The sequence below is a fragment of the Rosa chinensis genome, chromosome 2 (assembly GCF_002994745.2).
Source record: "Rosa chinensis cultivar Old Blush chromosome 2, RchiOBHm-V2, whole genome shotgun sequence".
Lineage (NCBI taxonomy): Eukaryota > Viridiplantae > Streptophyta > Magnoliopsida > Rosales > Rosaceae > Rosa > Rosa chinensis.
Window position 1 is genome coordinate 58,872,327 of NC_037089.1, and position 19,412 is coordinate 58,891,738.

Consider the following 19,412-nt stretch of genomic DNA (forward strand, 5'->3'; position numbering starts at 1 on the left):
ACTTTTTTTCAATTTTTTTAAATTTTCAAAATGATTTTTTTTAACGTAAATATAATTTGAAAAAATTTGTCTTTTTTCTTTTTTTTTTTTAAGTTAGAAATGCATTTTTTTTGTGTTTAGACAAATATACCCTCAATTTACATTTTTAGACTTTTTTCAATTTTTTAAATTTCTGAGATTTCTAATAAAAAATGATTTTTTAACTTAAATATAATTTGAAGAAAAAAATTGTCTTTTTTTTTTTTAAAAGAAGAAGTTAGAAATGCGTTTTTTTAGTGTTTAGACAAATATACCCTCACTTTTAATAGATTTTAAAGGCAGAATTAACGACAGTGAGTTAAGTGAAAGACAGATGTAAAACTGAGTGAGTTAAGTGATATTGTTGAAAATACAGTGAGTTAAGTGTCGAATAAGTCATAACTCAGTGTCCATTGGTGATGTTTTCGCATCCCAAAAAGGTGGTTCACTTAGCATTGTTTAAAAGACAAGAGTAATTGAGCAAACAGCAGAAGTCTTGTTAAGAATCGAATAGGAAAACCATGCAGTACCATAATCATCGGTGAAAGATCAGAAATGGGAACCAAATTTATCAAAGTTCTTGCATATGCACAAAAAGATGCACCTTCTGACTATGAGATAGTTGCAATCTACACAGTATCAATATTACACAACAAGGGCTAATCTGAAGGGTTGAAATATCAAATTCCAATTCCCATTATTTTACATAAGATTACTACCGCGGCTATCTAACTGAGGGACGTAGCATAGTGATCGAATAACCATTGTGAGACACAATCTCAAAGGAATTCCTCTGGTTTCTTTGAGACAGTTGTGTTTCCAGACACTGCTTCAGTTCTCCAACAACTTTACTCATGGTTGGCCTTTTATTGGCCTCTGGAGAGACACATGCCATTGCTATTTCCACTACTTTCCAGGCAGAGCTGACATTGAATATTCCTTTTAACCTCGGATCCACAATAGTGTCAATGTCTCCTTTTGGAATGATTGATCCAACCCATTCATTGATGGCGATTCTCTCTCGTGTCCTCGAAACAGCAGGTCTACCTGTGATAATCTCCAGCAGTACAACCCCAAAGCTATAGACGTCACTCTTCTCATTGAACCTGTTTAGTTGTTTATACCTTCAAGCCAACCATGCAACTCAAGTTTAGTTGAGAAATAAATGTGATGAAGAGAAACTTCAGATCAGTTCGGATCAATGATCTGGGAAATGATTTGATGCAGGTCACATATTCATAAGAGCTTGAGATTTCATTATGAAAGAATGAATCATAATAGAACCGTAGTATGACATATTACTTACTCGGGTGCTAGGTAGCCAGGGGTTCCAGCAACACCTGTAACTATATGAGTCCCATCGCCTGCAGGGAAATTTCTAGAGAGGCCAAAATCAGAGAGTTTGGCTTGGAAATTTTTTGATAGCAAGATGTTTGTTGTTTTCACATCCCTATGGATCATAGGAGGTTTACAAGCATAGTGTAGATACTCCAATCCTGCATTTCAAATATTCAATTGATTTCACATTTTAGACAGAAGGAAATCAGATGGTAGCTAAGACATGAGTTGGAATATTGCTAACTATTTGCTTACCTTGTGCAGCGTCTGTTGCTACTTGAAGTCTACCGTCCCAAGTCAAGACATTTGAACTTTTATCTACATCCATAAAAACACAGAATAGCTCAAGCCTCCACAATCATAATGTTTGAGCAGAGTGTAGAATTTACTTAAAAAAATATATCTCTAGTGTATAAAACTCAAAGCCCTGAAAATTTATTGGAGGACTGAGAATTTGCTAGTGACTAATTTCGATATTGCAGCTACTAAACCTGAAAGATATTCTTGTAAGTTTCCCCTGGCCATGTACTCATAAACGAGTCCTTTGTTGTTTTCATCATCACAATATCCTATAAGGCTAGTCAAGTTTGTATGATGAACCCTCATAAGAAGATTAACCTATAATCAAGAGGTGACAAACAAAACATATTATTTGACTATATATATGATTGACAAAAAATATAATGCATGCAATATTGATAGGAGCATAATTATGCAATATTAATAACGTTAATCTCTATACTTTCTTTGTTAGTTTAGTGTATTTTCTTGTTATTTACGTTGTTTACTTGTTTTATAGGTATTTTGAGCAAAGAAGGAGAAAAGAAGTAAAAGAGGGATTGAAAAGCAAAATCAGCAAATCTGCCTGTGCAGATCAGTCGAATTCGACAGATCATTGAGACCAGCTCACAATGATCCATAAAATGATCTTTATATTGATGGAAAGCCTCCGATGTCTAGTTTCCAGATATTTTTACGGCTTGTCAATATCATTTTTCTAGAAGAAGTTATAGCCGATTTAGTACAAGAAGGTCATGCTAAGCGTGAATCTGAGGTTGGACGGGAATTTATGCTTCGAGGCCCAAATCACACCAAGAAGCTGGAGGACGAGTTTCTGCTTCGTATTCCGACTTATGGTGGACAATTGGCATGATGTGAATGGTTGGAATAAGTCATCAAGTTCAAGAGCCAATAGGAAAACTCCACCTAAGTACGTGAACCCTAATTCTTTTAGGTTTTGGATTCCTAGACAACAAGAAAGATGAAGGCAACCTCTAAGCATATAAAAGGAGATCAATCTGCAGCAGCTCTTTCTCTCTTCCTCCCCGTCTTTGTTTTTTTTTTTCTTCTATGTTGAACTAACTCTTTAGTTAGGGGTTGTTGAAGCCCCAAATCATGATTGTAAACTTGTTATGTCTTTCAGTTAGTTTTGTTTATCTATTGGATGAGAACTGAATTTCTATCTTCACATTGATGATTCCTTTGCATGTTTTCTTTGGTGCGTAACTTAGATTGCATGTTTAGGATTCTATTGCTAAGAATGATCATTGCCTGTGCATTGCTTCGAGGGTTCCGTTGAGAATTCTAGAGTAGTACATTGTCTATAAGGCAAGTGATTAGGTTCCTAGGTTAATTGAGACGCGTCGTACTCAAGATGCCTTGTGATGTCTCGTTTTTCTATTGCGTAATGATTTCTTTGTGTTAAATCTAGAGTTGCGTCAACCTACATTGCATTTTAGAAAATAGGTTAGGTGTAGAGCGTCTCTCACCTAGCATACAAGTAAGGAAAAATAATAGGTTAATTCAAGCGTTGAGTTAACTTGAGCATCTTCATCCATACATAAATGAAATTAGGTTGAACATGATTAGTTTACTTGATTGATTGGTGGTGGATGCAATTCCTCTAACTTGTTTTATCTTTGATATATTTTCAAAACCTTGAATCAAGTCTTTTTATTTTCGGAGTCATTTAGTGTTTCGTTTTTATTTAATTAGTTCGTCAACCAAAACACCTTAAAAAATTATCAAACTTTGTCAGTAGTTAGTTTATCATGTCTAAAGTCTGTCTATAATTTTTTGTGACATTTAGAATATTTTAGAGTCGTCTGCCAGTCAGATCTTTATAACTGGACAGTTTAGGTTTAATTTGTTTTGAGTCTTTAGATTAGTGATTCTCTTTCGGGAATGATCCCTACTTACCTATACTATTTTCGATATTCTTGTAGGGTTAAGTTATAGGCATTTTTATGCATCTATTTAGGTGGATAGAAATAGCATATCACTTATCTCGACAAACTTGCCTCTGCGTGGAATTGTTCAAGCCCTCGACTTGAGGATGACGAAAGCAGCTTGATAGCTACTTGAGTGTTGTCATCTATGTAGCCATGATAAACAGTTCCAAACCCACCTTTGCCAAGAATCCTTTGTCTATTGTTAGTGATCTTGAGGATCTCTGAGTATGTGAACTGTCGTCGTGTTGGCCCAAGTTCCACTGACCCACTGGGGGGTTTTGCCCCCAAAACAGCTCCTAAGATCATAATCATAAAAAGTTGATGATGAGCATATATATATATATATATATATATGAAGAAAATCTTGTACTACTATACTGCTTCACATTATTCTTATAATTTCTTTAGTTCTTGCAAGCGTTATTGCACAAATGTCTCCTATTTTTTGTTCTGCACAAGTCTTGATTCAGGATCTACAATTCTATCTCATATTTTTTATTGAAATACAAAAATAAAATACAATCTAACATATATTGGGAAGTCTCACCATGCTGTCTTTTCCTTTTCAGGTGCCAGAAGATAATTGCTACAATTAATAAGAGGATTGAAATGCCGATGATTGACCCTATTATGGGAATAACGAAACTCTGCTTCTTTTTTTTGCAAGAAACATTTCCAGATAGATTTGGATTGTCGCACAAACTGACATGAAAATGGTTGATAGCACGTGTAGTTACAATTTGATCAGTTGTAGGCACAAATACTGAAATTTCATCTATAATATTAGAAGCAGATGTTTTAATGCTGAACCATCTTCAGTTTTTGTGGAAAAACCTGAACATTTTATTTTATCATGAAATAAGATATTTGAAAATAGAAATAACCAAAAAAAAAAAAAAAACTGGTGCCTTGCATCTTCATCAATCTTAAGATCATATTTTTAGATTGAGTAAACACAAATTTGAATCAACAGGCCAAAAGAATACAGAAAATTCTATGGTACAGGTTTTCAACAAAACAAACCTTAATGATAGTAAACCATTTTTCGCTCTTTCATTAAGTTCATTTGGAACTGAGCCTGTGAGCTTGTTGTTCTCCAAGTTTCTGTAAAGGTAAAATTAAGCACTATAGCACAGTTCGTAACAAAATGGTTGAATTGCAGTTTTGCCAATATATATTTAACAACAAGACTCACAGGACATTTAAATTTGACATTTGAGACAAAAAGTCCGGAATTGGTCCTGTTAAGTTGTTGTTAGACAGGTCCCTGAAATCATAAGCAGCTCAATCAGATATCAACCAGCTAAATGAAATTCTGCCAAATGGAAATCTGACAATATTATGTTGTCTACCTTAGCAGTTATTTTTGTAACTTGTTAACGTTGATGACAATAAGACATATTTCTTTACTTACAAAGTCTGTATCATTTCGAGATTCCGTACAGAAGCATCTATTTCCCCTGTTAATCCACTCGATGACAAGTCCCTGCAGATTGCATGTTCCAGTACTCAGAGTTTACAAAGGCGTTTGTACTACAATAGAAATTTTCAGTAATTTTTTGGAAAATTTTTGGAAAACATATAGACTTACAAGTATATGATTCTCGGTGAATCATTTGGAGAATTGCTACAGTTTAGACCTTCCCATGAGTAATTCTTTGGGAAACATGGATCTCCTTGCCAATTCTTCTCAATTTTATATGCTACCTTGATATTTGTGATTGCATTCACTAGTATTTTCAGAATCAAACAGAAAATGTATCAAATCAATGAAATACGTAATGTACATAGGCACTTAATAGATAGCAATGAATTTAGGCTAGTGTAAGGGAATAATTACTAACCATCATCTTGGTTTGTTTCTTGTTCTGAGAATTCTTTTACTGTATAAATCTCGATGGCATTAAGGATAGGTTGAAGGTCAGAGTTGCCAGCTCCCTTTATGACTGAAAAGTTGTATTGTCCTCCACTCATTGCCTGAGTGCTCCAAACAGTAAATGTCTCCAAGTAACCAGGAGCAAATGGTCCATAAAACAGTTCTCCGTTCATGGTAATTTCAAGCTGTCTAGACTGGTTAGCTGAGAGTTCTTCAATTTCTGCAAAGTGCATGTAAACATAATATTCTGCATTTTCATCAGCAGGCAGCCAGAAGAAACTCAAGTCATCAGTTGCAAGTTTCGGCGTGGCAGCAGTACGCATAACATCAGATGCTGGCTGGTAAAAGTCGTTTTGATTGAGGTCAATGGTCGATGCGGTACTTAATTGTGTCCAATCTTCTCGGCTATGACTGTACCAGAATCGATCATGCATATCGAATGGATACCTATTAAAAGATCATATAACTTCCATTAGTATTCATCTCCGACATGTAAATTGATCAACAGTGGATCAATATATGTAAATATCTCATTACCTATATGCAGTTAGATTAGGTGCTATTTGACCTGTGTCCAGTCGTCTGTAAAGTGCCAAGGACCCTGTTTGTGTTTGATAAGTACTATTCGGCAAAGGCCTCAGTTCTATTGTTGATATAAACGGAACCCCGGATCCATTGTTCACCAGACAAACATGGATATAATTTCGGAGAGGGTCATGGATGAGCTCCTTGTGTATGGAATGGGATACATTCTCCACCTTCACTGAATCCCACAAATTTGTTCCAAGATGAAGGAGGAATGTTGGTAGTTCATCCTTGCCATCATAGTTCCCATACACGAAACTTGCTCTGATCAAATATCTGTCCCCACTTGTAACATTGATCTTGTAGCAGTTCCTGATTCCTTCAGGAAAGCTCCTGACACCCCAGTATGGCTGTTGATAATTATATTTTACATCACGCAAAACGAGCTTACTTTCACCGGTGTCTATGAAGCCTGTGTCAGAAATGTAGTTGATGCCTGTTGTCTTTTCAGTGTAGCTGGAGTTTTGAGTTCGGCCGCAATCTATGCTGATGAAGCCTGAGCATACAAGAGAGAGACATGCAACAATATTACACTTAATTAGCTTAAAATATGTTGGAAAAAAAAAATTAGCATGCTTGAGCTATATATTTTACCGCAGATCGAATGCAGATATATCTCTGTCGTACCTGATTGATCATCCTGGGCATGGACTAGGAGTATAAGAGAAAAACCACCAAGCAGTGCAAAGAGGATTTGCTTCAGTGGAAGCAACATCATTACAGTTTGGAAGATGAGACGCAAATTAATCTGTTTTTGAAGACTATCCTTATAAGAAAAAAGCTATACGTACAACATATATATACACATCCAAGTTGTTGACTCATTCAATCCTTGAAGAGTCATATTGTAATATGTCTTGACTAGTTGGTCTAAACACTAAATAAAATTGGACATATATACCTGTCCAATTGCATTAGAAAGAATTTGAGAGAGAGAAAGATGAGTGGTAGTGAGTGTAATTTCTTAATTCATTAAAGTTCAAAATTGACATTTTGTTTTTAAATGGGGTGAATGAGAACTCTAATTTGTTGGTAGGGGGAGTGAAATTTTTTTTTTTGTTGGTAAAATTTAGACACTGAGTCAAAATAAAAAAGAAAAGCATAGGAAATAGTGAAATACCAGTTAAAGCTCAGCTGAGGTTCAATTCCTAGTTCCGCAGATGAAACTTTTTTTTTTTTTTGATCAAGAAGAAACTTCATTAATAATGAACTGGATACAATGAGTTTTGGTACCATGAAACTTTGATCATCAATCTAAGAGTGAATGTTAGATCTTTATTATTTTATTTTTTTAGTAAATTAATATTTTCTACCATGAAAGTTGGAAATTAAGTTTCATACTCTCTGTTCAATTAAAGTTTAAAATTGATCGATTCTCCAAAAAAAAAAAAAAAAGAGGTTTAAAAGTGATCGAAAATTAATTCATAATGTTTTGTAGTGTGAATTCCTATGCACAAGAGGCTGCAATGGTTTTGACGGAATTTTTGTGGTTGAACAGTTGCTAAACAGCCAATCGACCAAGTGAACAAAGTGCTTATTCTGAACATATATGATATTATTCCTTCTGGCCTCACTTTATTTGGACCAGCTTCCTAACTCCTATCCATAATAGTAATAGTAAGATGGATAATAGTAACGAAATAGACATATTTGCTTACTTAGGGGACAGTTTTAAGGGACCATGAGGGACAAATATATCGTTGACATGTATTAAATATAAAAGCAGAAATTATAACAACTTAAATCTGTGCATTTATTTTTAGCTGTCACATTCACTTGTGTCTCACAGTCCCTTAAAAACTGTCTCTTAGATGAGCAGACCTTATGAAATAGAAGCGAAAGGAATACATTAAGAAGTTGAGGGGTTACGTTCAAAAGAAAACAAAAGAAGAGAACAAAAAAGAAGAAGAAGAAGAAGTTAAATAGTTCTGTCTCTTTGTTTCTTTCAATTCAACTCAATTCAATACATGTCGCGAGGCTAGCTAGTGTGTGGATCTGGTTTCTGGTGTGAATGGTATGGGACCAAAGTATCTGAAAGTAGAGCTAGCTGATTCTTGCTTGTAGATTGAGACGGAAGAGTGCAGAGTCTTGAGCGGGGCAATGCATGTGTCATATATATATGTTAACGTCTAGGTAGGTGGAGCAGTACGTACTGCGTGGAACAAGTTTTCTTTTGGTCATGTGGTCGAGCTTCAGAGACTAATGAATGCAGCAGGGTTTAATGACAGGGGTACGTATTAGCAATTGACTAGTAAATATTGACTACTAAATGAGATGCTTCCTTAGTTCATATTGAATAATGTTGTCAAGACTGGTTCCTTGAGTAAGACAACTGTGTTTGATTCGTCAGACTTGGTTCCTTGAGCATAACAGTTTCCTTGAAGCTTCGAGACTGGTTCCTCTAGTAGAACAGTTGTGTTTGATTCGTAAGAATTGCAAACATGCTTGTCATGAATCTTATAGATCTTGGAAATTAATGTATTCTCGGAGAAATTAAATTCATATGATTGGAGACATAGTCAAGTTTTTGGGTCTGAAAATGACCATTAATTTTTTTTTTGGCAATAAATGACAATCCATTTTGTTAGCGAGACGGACTAAAACCTTATATGGGTTGCAAGCAAGGTTTCAAATTTCTCCGAAACTACCGAAATTTCAGTCGAAATTTTCGTAATGTTGAAGTATCGAAACGAAATTTATATGCTATATCATTTCCGTCAGGAGTTTCCCAAAATTTTTCAAAATTTTCCGTACATTTCGGCGAAATTCTTAATTTCCGAAGATATATTTAAAAATTCATGCTGAAATTTTGTCTGCAATTTCAGAATTTCTGTGAAATTTGTATTTCACTAATAATGAATTTTTTACTTCGTACTTTCATAGAGAAAATATGAAATTTTGATTTTTTGTTTTTTGCAATCAAGTTGAATACAACAAAAAACCTTTTTACTTTTATCTGCTATAAAGTTGAGTACTCCAACCAAGAAGAGAGAAAAAAGTAGGCTCAAAGGAGTTAAAATAGGAGAGTCCCACGACGGGCACAAATATGGACACAAGCTATTTTGGCTATGGTGGAAGTTCCTAGGTGCTTTTATCCTTTCCGAAATCAGGGACATGTATTGATAAAAGTTTCAACTAGTACAAGAGCAAGTTCTAGTAATCTCTAGAGTCCGTTAAACTTAATCTGTGGCAAGCAGTCAATCAAAGAGAAAGATAATGAGATCACTAAGCATCGCCAAGAAAAATAAGAGTATAATTTTCAATAAACACTCACAAAGAATGGCAAATAGGCTCAAATTCTCACAAGGGTTATTATGAATCAAAACTCATCATCAACATGCTCAATAATCTGTACCAAGGTCAACAAAAACCACATCTACTACACAATCATATGCTTTATATATATCGTAATTAACCAAAGAATTCTTTTAACATCATCTCAATATTGTGATCCTCTTTTAACCATAATTTCAGAGATATAAGTTCATCCTAGACAATTGAAAGCAACCTAAGACTCGAAAAACAAAACAAAGACTACAGACGCCAAAAGAAAGAAAATAACTAACGAAATTTTTTTGGATTTTTGAAAATTTTGATTTTTTTGGTTTTTTTTTTAATGAGACTCAAATTGGATTCCCTTCCCCCACACTTGAATCATACATTGCCCTCAATGTATGGAAAATTAAATCAAACAATGCATAATAGAAGTGTAAAGAAAGGAAATCAGAAGATTCAAAGGTAGAAAATTGAAAAAGTGTATAGAGAATCTCCCCCTTGTAGACCTCCCATGCTCACGACCTTTGGGGATGACAACAAAGACCCCAACCTCAAGACCATAAGGCCTTGACTTCCTACCGTAAGCTCCATGCTAAGTTGACGCCAAGGAAAAAGTAGTTGAGGGCAAAAAGGGAAGAAATCATCGTTTTGCATCTTTTGAAACCACAATTTTTGTGTCGTCTGCCCATGTTTCAGCCTCCATAACCTTTGAATACAGAGTCAGATGACTATGATACCACTTGGAGGTGAAAGTTGACATTGTTAGCTTTCTATGAATATGTGGAACACCTTCTAAATCCAAGCGGTTTGAAAGTTATAGAAATTGAACAGAAAACCTGGCAAAGTGACCTTTACCCACTCAAACCTTTATTCCGGAAGCATCCCTGGTCCAATGGAAGAGATTTTTGGCCTGAACGTAGTACACATATAGAGATTTAATTCCATATAAAGAACTCCTCAATTGGACCACGGAAAGTCTTCCTTGTTTTGCCTTTTATGTGACGCAACTGCACAGTTTTCTGCTTTCCTGAGATGACCTTTCTGCATTCAAACTGGAACTGGGAATGCATATGAACTCCGAATCCAGTTCTGTAAAATCGTACATAAACTAGACTCAGATATCGTTCTATGCATATATGATAGATCGTCTGGTTCCATCTGAGCTAAAAGCTGCAGTCATCCAAAGTAGACTGATTTGCACGTCTGGACTCTGTTTTGCACAAAAAGTGAAACTTTTTTCATACCTTCCTTACCTATTGACCTGGACAAAAACAAAAAACATAAAACAAGAACAAAATATAAAACAAAGAAATAGAATAAAAGGAATAAAGACAGCATCCTTAGAAATTGAAGCTTGAATGCTGCAATCTTTCTCCTCCATTCATTGGGTTGCCTCCCACGAAGCGCTTGAATTTAACGTCTTTCGGCCAGACGGTACCTCCATTTAGTCTTCAGGTTGTCGGGTGTTTTGGAGGGGTACTTCCTCCACATCATGCTCCACAAAACTTCATAGTAGAGTTTCAAGCGATGGCCATTTACTTGAACTCGCTTCCTGTACGAAATACAAGCTAAACAAATGGATGAAATAATCACAAGAATATACATGTGTAATTAACGTAAATTTGTATAGAAAGATTAAAACAAGTATATATCAACAAGTATAAAATGTAAAAACAAGTGATTTTTCAATCTCCAGCAACAACGCCAAAAATTGATACGCCCAAAATAGACGCTCAACTTAACCCTGCAAAATGTAGTTGTTAGTATAGAATAAGTAGGGATCGTTCAAGCTGGGGATTGAGGGTACACAAGTAATTACGTAACAAATAAAGAATCAAAGTATGAATATAAGTATGTATGAAAATAATGAAAGAATGTATGAACATGAAATCGTAACAAGGGGGGTTTTAGGTTTTGTAACACAAAAAATTAAAGTAAAACATAAAACAATGCGGGATTTACAATAATATGAATGAAGATGTTAGAGATTCGGAAATCCACCACCAAAACGTGCTCAGGAAAAATTTATTCTATCAACAATTTATTCTAAGCATTAATCACCTGTGGAAATTTGATCGAAACAAGTATGCAAAACTAGTGTGGAACGCCTACCTAGCATGCAATTCTTTTTATTTGGTTTCACCTATTGTCCTATAGGTTTTACTACCATTGAAATAAGCATTATTAACCGTTTAGGAGATTAAAATACCTATTTCTAGCCCCACTCACATGATCATAATATTTTATGTGCGCATTCATAAAACATAAACATGCAAGAGTTATCAGTAAACCAAAACCAAATAAAAAATTTCACAACAAAGCAGTTTCAAAACTAAGAATAAAAACAATGTCAAAAACATGTCTTAGGGCTTCAAACCTTGCCCCTAACAAAAGTAATTTAGTTATACATTGTAGCAAAATAACATAGTACAATAAAATAGGAAAAATAAAAAAAGACGGTGGCGAGGAACAAGAAAGAGAGGTAGAAGAGAAGGTGGAGGGTGCGGTTCATTTCAATGTGCGCAGAAGCTCAATATATATAGGAGAAGTGCAGCCCTAGTTTCCTTCTTCAACAATGCTTTGAAAACCTTCCCTAGTTGCTTGAGGATTCCTTTAATTGGTGCTCAATTAAATGATTTTCAAACCTTGGTAATCTTGTCATAATCTTGTAGAATTATTCTAGAACTCTCCTTAATATTTTCAGCAGCAATAACCTTCCAAAAATGCCCAAGAAATCCATCCAAAGAAGAGTCTTGGCCAAAATGCCCTGTTTTGACTAGGATTCAATTTCTGTCTCTAAAGCTTCCTTCTTGGACAAGGAACAACTTTTTCTTGACACGTTTCTGGATGGTTCTTGACTCCTACGTGTTCTATGACATCACATCTTCTACAATGATTAATAAACTTCTGGAAAAACTCCAAGTAAATAGCTGGAAAAGATCTCCCAAAAAGCTTCGTGAAAAGCTGACAGTTTCTGCCTTATCGAGAAGCATAATTCGACTTTGATTTCCCACTGCCTCGTTGACACTTCTGACCAGTTCTTTGGCTTTTGTTTAATTAAAACATCATCTATTTAAGGATCGCTTCCCCTTTCTTCAAAGGTGCAGCTGGAAGAATGCGAGAATTGCTCCTCAATATCGTTCCCAGAAAGCTTATTCTGAAACTGCAGTTTTCTGCTTTGCAGCAACTGTTTTGCACAACTTTTTCTGTGGACTTTCCTTGTAATTTCCAGCCAAAAGGTTGATCAAACTCAATCCTCTGCATCAGTAATTCATGATCCATGGCTTCGTTGCTCCCTTTCAGCTCCTATTTCTCTTGAATCACTCCACGAACTACTTAAAAAGAAAACAAAGTTAAAACTAACTTTTTAAAGGAAATAGCTAAGAAAAGTATAAAGGTTGCACATTATATTTGTCACATTTAAGCTCCTATCACCCACTACGGTACTAGTTAATAACTCGTCCATATTAAATATCACAATTCTATTATAATGTATAATTTTAGAGAGGTTACTTTGTAAATAGGTTTATTATTGGTTAGTTTAGTCTATGTAAAAGTATCATTCAAAAATATCATTTTATAATTAATGTGATTTCTTTATTTTTAATAGAAATTTCCACCAAAATCGAAAATTTCTCCATAATTTCTTTAAATTTGAAGTACCAAAATTGAAACTGAAACCGAAACCGAAATTTGAATCCTTGGTTGCAAGTCATATGTAGGTTTTCTTTGACTTTATATTCTTATTTTAATATTTTATATATGGCTCCGACCAAAAAAATATATATATATGGTAAATGAATTCATCCTAGCCAAAGTGCTGACTAGTCGTCGACATAGAAAGCATAGGAAATACTCTTGTTAGAAAAAAAATAGCAAAAATGTTCATTTACTCAAATTTGAGCTACACTTGCCGCAAAAAATTATAAGCTTGCACCCTTACCCATAAGATTACACATTTTTTTTCCCTAATATCCAATTAAGTTCATATTTTTTTGTGTTTTATTCATTTGTGAGACTATTTTGCCCCCTCTCCCATTATCACACACACACACACACACACACATAGAGAGAGAGAGAGAGAGATTGATATCTTCGGATGCGGGTTTTGCGTTGTCACTATGGAGGTCAGAGGTTGATATCGCCGGTAGAAGTTAAAGTCAGAGGGACAGAGGGGATTTGAGAGAGAATGTAATTTCTTAATTCATTAAAGTCCAAAATTGACATTTTGTCTTTAAATGGGGGTGAATGAGAATTCTAATTTGTTGGTAGCGTGAATGGGAGTTTTTTTTGGTAAAATTTAGGCATTGAGTGAAGATCCAAAAAAGAAGAAGAGAAAATTAGATATAAACCCAAAAATATAAGCTTTTATTGGGAAAAACTCATAAATATTTTTCTTTCAATTTACACATACTCTACATAAGCAAACCTTCCATGTAAAGGAAAAAAGGATGCGTTTGCTAGGGTTTCCTAGCTGTCAACCTCTTTTTCCTCCAAGAGGTGGCCGGCAACGGCTTCAACCTCTATCCATCAAGATGTTCATCTTTGACCATCGCTTCAATTCCTTGCTTTGGTTCTCCATCATCAATAGCATATCCTCCATGGAGCAAGACAACATCTTGTGCTTCTAAAATACTGTTTCCAAGCCTTCGATCGCTCCAACTATGATGTTTTGGTCTGAATTTTGTGTACTTGGTATTGCCGAAGGTGCACCATGGATGGATCAAGAACGATCATCCCCCAAATGAGGCTCCCCTCTTCAATCTGATTCTGATCAGATTTGGTGATTGGTGTCGCTAGTTGGGCAGTGCTACTAGGTGTAGGCTCTGTGGTCGAGAGGCAACACGTTGGCACTTGCAACAATTGCACGGTGGCCCTCTATTGCAGTCAAGTTTGCCTAAATTTAAAAAGGTACCTACTGATGAAGTCCTGAGCATGTTGTACTCAGGAAAACCTCTTAGCCCCAACTTGAAGGGCAAGGAGAATATGTAGTTTCTTTTATGTTTCTATGCCGATAAACTATGTATCAGATTATCTCATAGTTATAGGCTTGCTTTAACTAAGTGAGCGATATGTTCGAATATAGTTAGTCTATTGATCCTTATGTACCACTATGGTCTTCACCATGTGTGGGAGTGGTCAAATTCTGTTGGGCTTGCAATTAAGGTGATTAACTCCATAGTTAGTATGACATTAAATTTCAATCATGAATGCGGCGATTATTACGACAATAACTACGCATAATGATTATGATTATAAGTGTGCAATGAATGACTATCATAAATATGCAATGAATGATGGTCGTAAGTACGCAATGATTAAATGTTATTAGTGCAGTAATAATTGTCATCATAAGTGTGTAAATAAATGCAGCCATAAAAGCAGAAATAATGGCCACTTGTTCCCTAAGTAAGCCATCGCCTATATAAAGGAGGCTCGACATCTAGGTAATCCATTTGATTACAATTCTTTCTACTCCACTACTGAGAAACGTACTAACTTTGGCATTAGAGGGCTTTTTGCAGGTACCCCCCCCCCCTTCTCTTCAAGCCGACGGCCAAACTTCGAGTCAACGCTCCAAGGAAGCTTCTCGATCAATCCCGGTCAACTCCCGCTCCAGTCCGCATTTATTGATGAGTCAGACTCCTCTACGGAATTTTTCACCTCCAATAAGTGGCGCCGTCTGCGGGAAGCACTTTTCCCTAAAAAGTGATGGCAGGAGCTGCACCATTAGAAATTTCATTTCTATCACTAAGGATTGGGAGTGATGGAATACAAGCCCCGAAGTGATACAATTCTAAGTAACGTAGACTAGCGTTCTTTCCTTTAGTAATCATATTCTGATTTTTTCCTTTTATATTTGAAATATATTTGTAGTCAGTGTTGTTGAAATGTATGTGTAATGCTGGTGGCCAAGTAAATACCCAAGGCCGGTGGCTAAGGAGAATAAAATGTTGTTGATCAGATTCAAAGGAAAATGGGGGCAATTCCATGTCTCATGCTGAAAATGATAGAATCTTTGTCGTGATGAAAGAATCGAGGCGGCTAGGACCTGAGGAAAGAATCGACGCATCCAGGGCCCGAGGAAAAATTCAGGGAGGCCAAGGCCCGAGGAAAGATTCGGGGCGGCCAGGACGGCCAGGGCCCGAGGAAAGAATCGGGGCGGTCAGGGTCTGAGGAAAGAATCGGGCCGGCCAGGGCTCGAGGAAATAATCGAGACGGCCAAGGCTCGAGGAAATATTCGAGGCAAGATTCGAAACAGCTAGAGAATGGAAACTTGCTCTTAGGACGAGTGTCTAAAGAGAAATTTTGGGGGCATTGTGGGAATGGTCAAATTCTATTGGGTCCACAATTAAGGCGATTAACTCCGTAGTTAGTATGGCGTTAAATTTTAGTCATGAATGCAGCGATTATTACGACAATAACTACGCACAATAATTATGCTTATAAGTGCGCAATGAATGACTATCATAAATACACAATGAATGACGGTTGTAAGTACGCAACGATTAACTGTTATTAGTGCAACAATAATTGTCATCATAAATGTGTAATAATGAAGCCGTAAAAGCATAAATAATGGCGGCTTGTTCCCCAAATTAGTCATCGCCTATATAAAGGAATCTCGATGTGCAGGTAATCCATCTGATTCCAATTCTCTCTACTCCACTACTGAGAAACGTACTGACTTAGGTATTGGAGGGTTTTCTGCAGGTACCCCCCCCCCTTCTCTTTTAGCCGATCGCCAAACTTCGAATCAACGCTCCAAGAAACCTTCTCAATCAATCCCGATCAGCTCCCACTCTAGTCCGCATTTATTGGTAAGTCAAACTCTTCTACGGAATTTTTCGTCACCAACACCATGAATCCTTGTTTTGTCCATTGCGAGGCAGCAGGAGGGTATGTAATGGCCTTCTTGGCATGAGTTTTATCAATGAAATTCTCATTTATTAAAAAAAGAACCTTCCATGTAGAGTATATATCTATAATTAATAGTTTTTCTCATTTTTTTTATATATCTTTTTTTTTTAAACAACTGACAAGTCTTTATTAAATAAAATATCATAACCGATAGATGTAGAAGCTACATTGAATTGAGAAATATCAAAAACAGTACGAAAAGCAATAAAAAAGGATGCAATTAAGCATTTGATGAAGCACTGAACAGAACCTGGGCTATGTAAAAAGGTACCGACAATATGGTGCACCGTACCTCTACGCAGAGATATGCGTCGAGTAGAGGGCAACTTTCCGCCACCGACCTTGTTCAAGAAACTAAATAAGATACCAACGATATGGTGCATCATACCTCCATACACCGAAATATGTCTAGTAGCGGGTAATCTTCTGTCACTAACCTTCCCCAAGTAACAAAAACCAAATTCAAATGAAAGCAAAAAATGCCCAAACTGACCCAAAAAAGCCCAATTCCATAGTGCAGCAAAAGATGAAGCCCAAACTGAATCTCCAAGAACCCAAATGCGGATCCAGATAATAGCGAGCCTGCACACAGCCCCAAGAATAGCCCAATCAACATAGGCCCAGGTCAAAAGAGATTTTCTTTGGGCACCCAAATCCTCTATCAGAATCCAAACAAGGCCTGACTAGCCTTTCGACCTACCCCGTAACTGCTGCGCCACCTTCACCGCATGGCTGCCTTGTCACCGTCATTGTCTAAACTGATCCAACCAGTTCAGAACCACCTTGGGATTGATATGTGATTGATCGGGCAAAGCAAGCTCGTAGTCCCGGCCGCTGTCCGCTTTCAGGATACTTTGCCGCGCCGAACACTTCCCTACACTCATAGGTGAAAGGCGTGCCAACTCTAGCCCCGCACCTACCCACACGACCACCAGGCCAAAGCCTCTATCTGTCAATAGCGCCTTCAGGTGCGCGAGAATTGGACAGAGGCTTCCAACTCTCGGTGCCAAACTGATCTAGAATGAATGCGCCACAATCCTAACATTTTCCCCCAAAGTAGAGCCGCCAATGTCATATTGGATCTGAGAATGAGTCATTGCCGACAAATTCATTAACCACCATCTCTTTTAAGGAAAAGGCAGAAGTCTTGCTCAAAGAATCCGACGCCGAAATCGGTACCAGACTAGTTCTCCATCGATGATGGATGAAGTTGCTGAGAGGCCAAGGGCGGCGCTCTCTCAACCCTAGCAAAACTAGGCTACTAGGTATTTTTATGAAAATAATTATCCTTGATTTTTTATTTTATTTTATTTTTCTATATTTTTGATATATCTAATTTGCCTTTATGATTATAGAGAGTTAAGTTAAGTATTTACCTTAATCTTCTCTCAAAAAAGTATCTACCATAATCTTCTCTTAAAAAAGTATCTACTTTGATCTTATCATCCATTTGAATTTGAAATATTAAGCTAAAAAATCAATTTGTTTTGACTTTACCATAATCAATTGCATCCTTAATTTCTTCCTTGCTTTATATTGTGATTACTGACTTGAGTATATATTTCTATATATACTCATTACAATAGTATTTCATTTCCAATACAAATTTTAGTTCTTGTTTTTCTTATATGTAGGTATTTTCTTTCCGAATAGAATTTCGATTTCCTGTTCCTTTATGGGATCAATTATTGTTCCAAAAGATGGAAAGAGACTTTGATTCAAACATTGAGAGAAAATGTATTTATGGCCTACTTCTTGCTTGTGTCTCTGAGGGACAACTGAAGAAATGTTCTTAAAGAAAGGAAAAGGTGTAGGTATAAGGCCAGGTTTACACTTGATGTGTTGGAATCTCTATACAAAGCACTGAAGAAGCCTACAAAGTTCATCAAAACTGATCTCGGAGAATTTCAAGTAATTACTTCTCAAGCATAAGCACGGATTGCAACATGTGTTGCAATCCCCAAGTCAGCCCGAGTTAGTCCTAGTCAACCCTACGTTTTTGGGAGTCCAATTTTGGAAAGTATCTTTTGGTTTTTAGATTTTATTTAACAAAGATATTTTTCAACTGATAAAATCGTGCTTTTGAAGTCCTAGGTGATTTAGGATTTGTTTATTTTAATTGCATATCTTTTATTAAAAGATCTTTCCTAGTAAGAGTTCAATTAGGGTTAAGTCTTAATTGTTGAGAATTTATTTTCTCCTCAATACATTGAGAAACGTAGCGTTGATTGTGTAGGGATTTTTGATGCGAAAATTATTGTGTGTCTTGCTTGCTTAGAAATAGTTCCATAGGAGTCCATGAAACATTTGTTCCGTGTCTAAGTGTTTCATTGTTCATTCATATACATGCATTGATTCTCTCGAGATCAATAGAGAAGATTGGTGATGCAAGTGCAGCGACATTTGCAGACCGTTCAAGTGAAGCAGAAGGTCAAAATTCAAGACAAGCACCTCTCTAGTGAGTCTAGAGATTGTAGCCGCGTAGAAAGCTATATGTGTTTGTAAAGAACCATATCCTTCATCAATAAGTTGATTGATTTTATTTGGGTTCTCAAGAGTAAGAGCCCCGCAATGTTTTTAATCTCAAAGTTGAGGTTTTCACTACGAAACCAAAATTGTGCTTTCTGTGTGAATTTTTTTGATTTCTGCCCAGTAAGGATTGCAACATGTCTATCAATCCCCAAAACCCAGAAAAACGTTTCATCCAAGTATTTTCAAAAGGGTTGGAGATGGGGTCAGGAAATGGGAAAAAAAACTTTTGTTATTGTGTTTTCACTCCTAGACTCACATTCGGTGCCTACCTACATACTCGAAAACATGTCTAATTGTAAGGTATATATGTATCTTGTTCTTGGATTACTTTCTTCTTCTTTTTAGGTATATTGTCATATTAATCCCATGATAGCTTTTCACTCTCAACTAGTACATTTCTAATTTACCTACTAAATAGTTATATGTAAGTAAGGTTTGAATACCATAAACCTTCAAGCTAAAAAGATATCGTATCTTCTACGATCATAGGTATAATGTAGTAGAAAGCCTAACAAAGAGGTATGATACAAAAAAAAAAAATTTGATTCTAATATAGAAAAAGAAACAAAAAATAAACCTCATATATATTAGATACATACTTGAAATCAAATTAACTAGAAAAAGTGTTATGATGA

The 19,412-nt window shown here is 36.1% G+C and overlaps 1 protein-coding gene across 1 annotated transcript; it reads right to left on the minus strand.

Moving 5' to 3' along the window:
* Positions 1-585: 585 nt before the first annotated feature.
* Positions 586-6,801, minus strand: LOC112184639 (probable LRR receptor-like serine/threonine-protein kinase At1g51880). The gene is made up of 13 exons (XM_040515478.1): positions 6,676-6,801; positions 6,001-6,544; positions 5,432-5,910; positions 5,179-5,317; positions 5,002-5,073; positions 4,783-4,854; positions 4,611-4,691; positions 4,135-4,289; positions 3,657-3,883; positions 1,848-1,974; positions 1,612-1,674; positions 1,325-1,514; positions 586-1,142 (listed from the first exon to the last, which is right to left on the minus strand). Exons 1-13 carry the CDS (start codon positions 6,764-6,766, stop codon positions 743-745), a joined length of 2,640 nt encoding a protein of 879 aa, XP_040371412.1. The 5' UTR covers positions 6,767-6,801; the 3' UTR covers positions 586-742.
* Between the last annotated feature and the right edge of the window lie 12,611 nt (positions 6,802-19,412).

Coding starts and splice junctions, on each gene's coding strand:
- LOC112184639 (XM_040515478.1), bottom strand. CDS start 6,766: ATGATGTTGCTTCCACTGAAGCAAATCCTCTTTGCACTGCTTGGTGGT. Junction 5,318..5,431: donor AGAAACAAACCAAGATGATG/GTTAGTAATTAT, acceptor TGAAAATACTAG/TGAATGCAATCACAAATATC. Junction 4,855..5,001: donor CTCGAAATGATACAGACTTT/GTAAGTAAAGAA, acceptor TTATGATTTCAG/GGACCTGTCTAACAACAACT.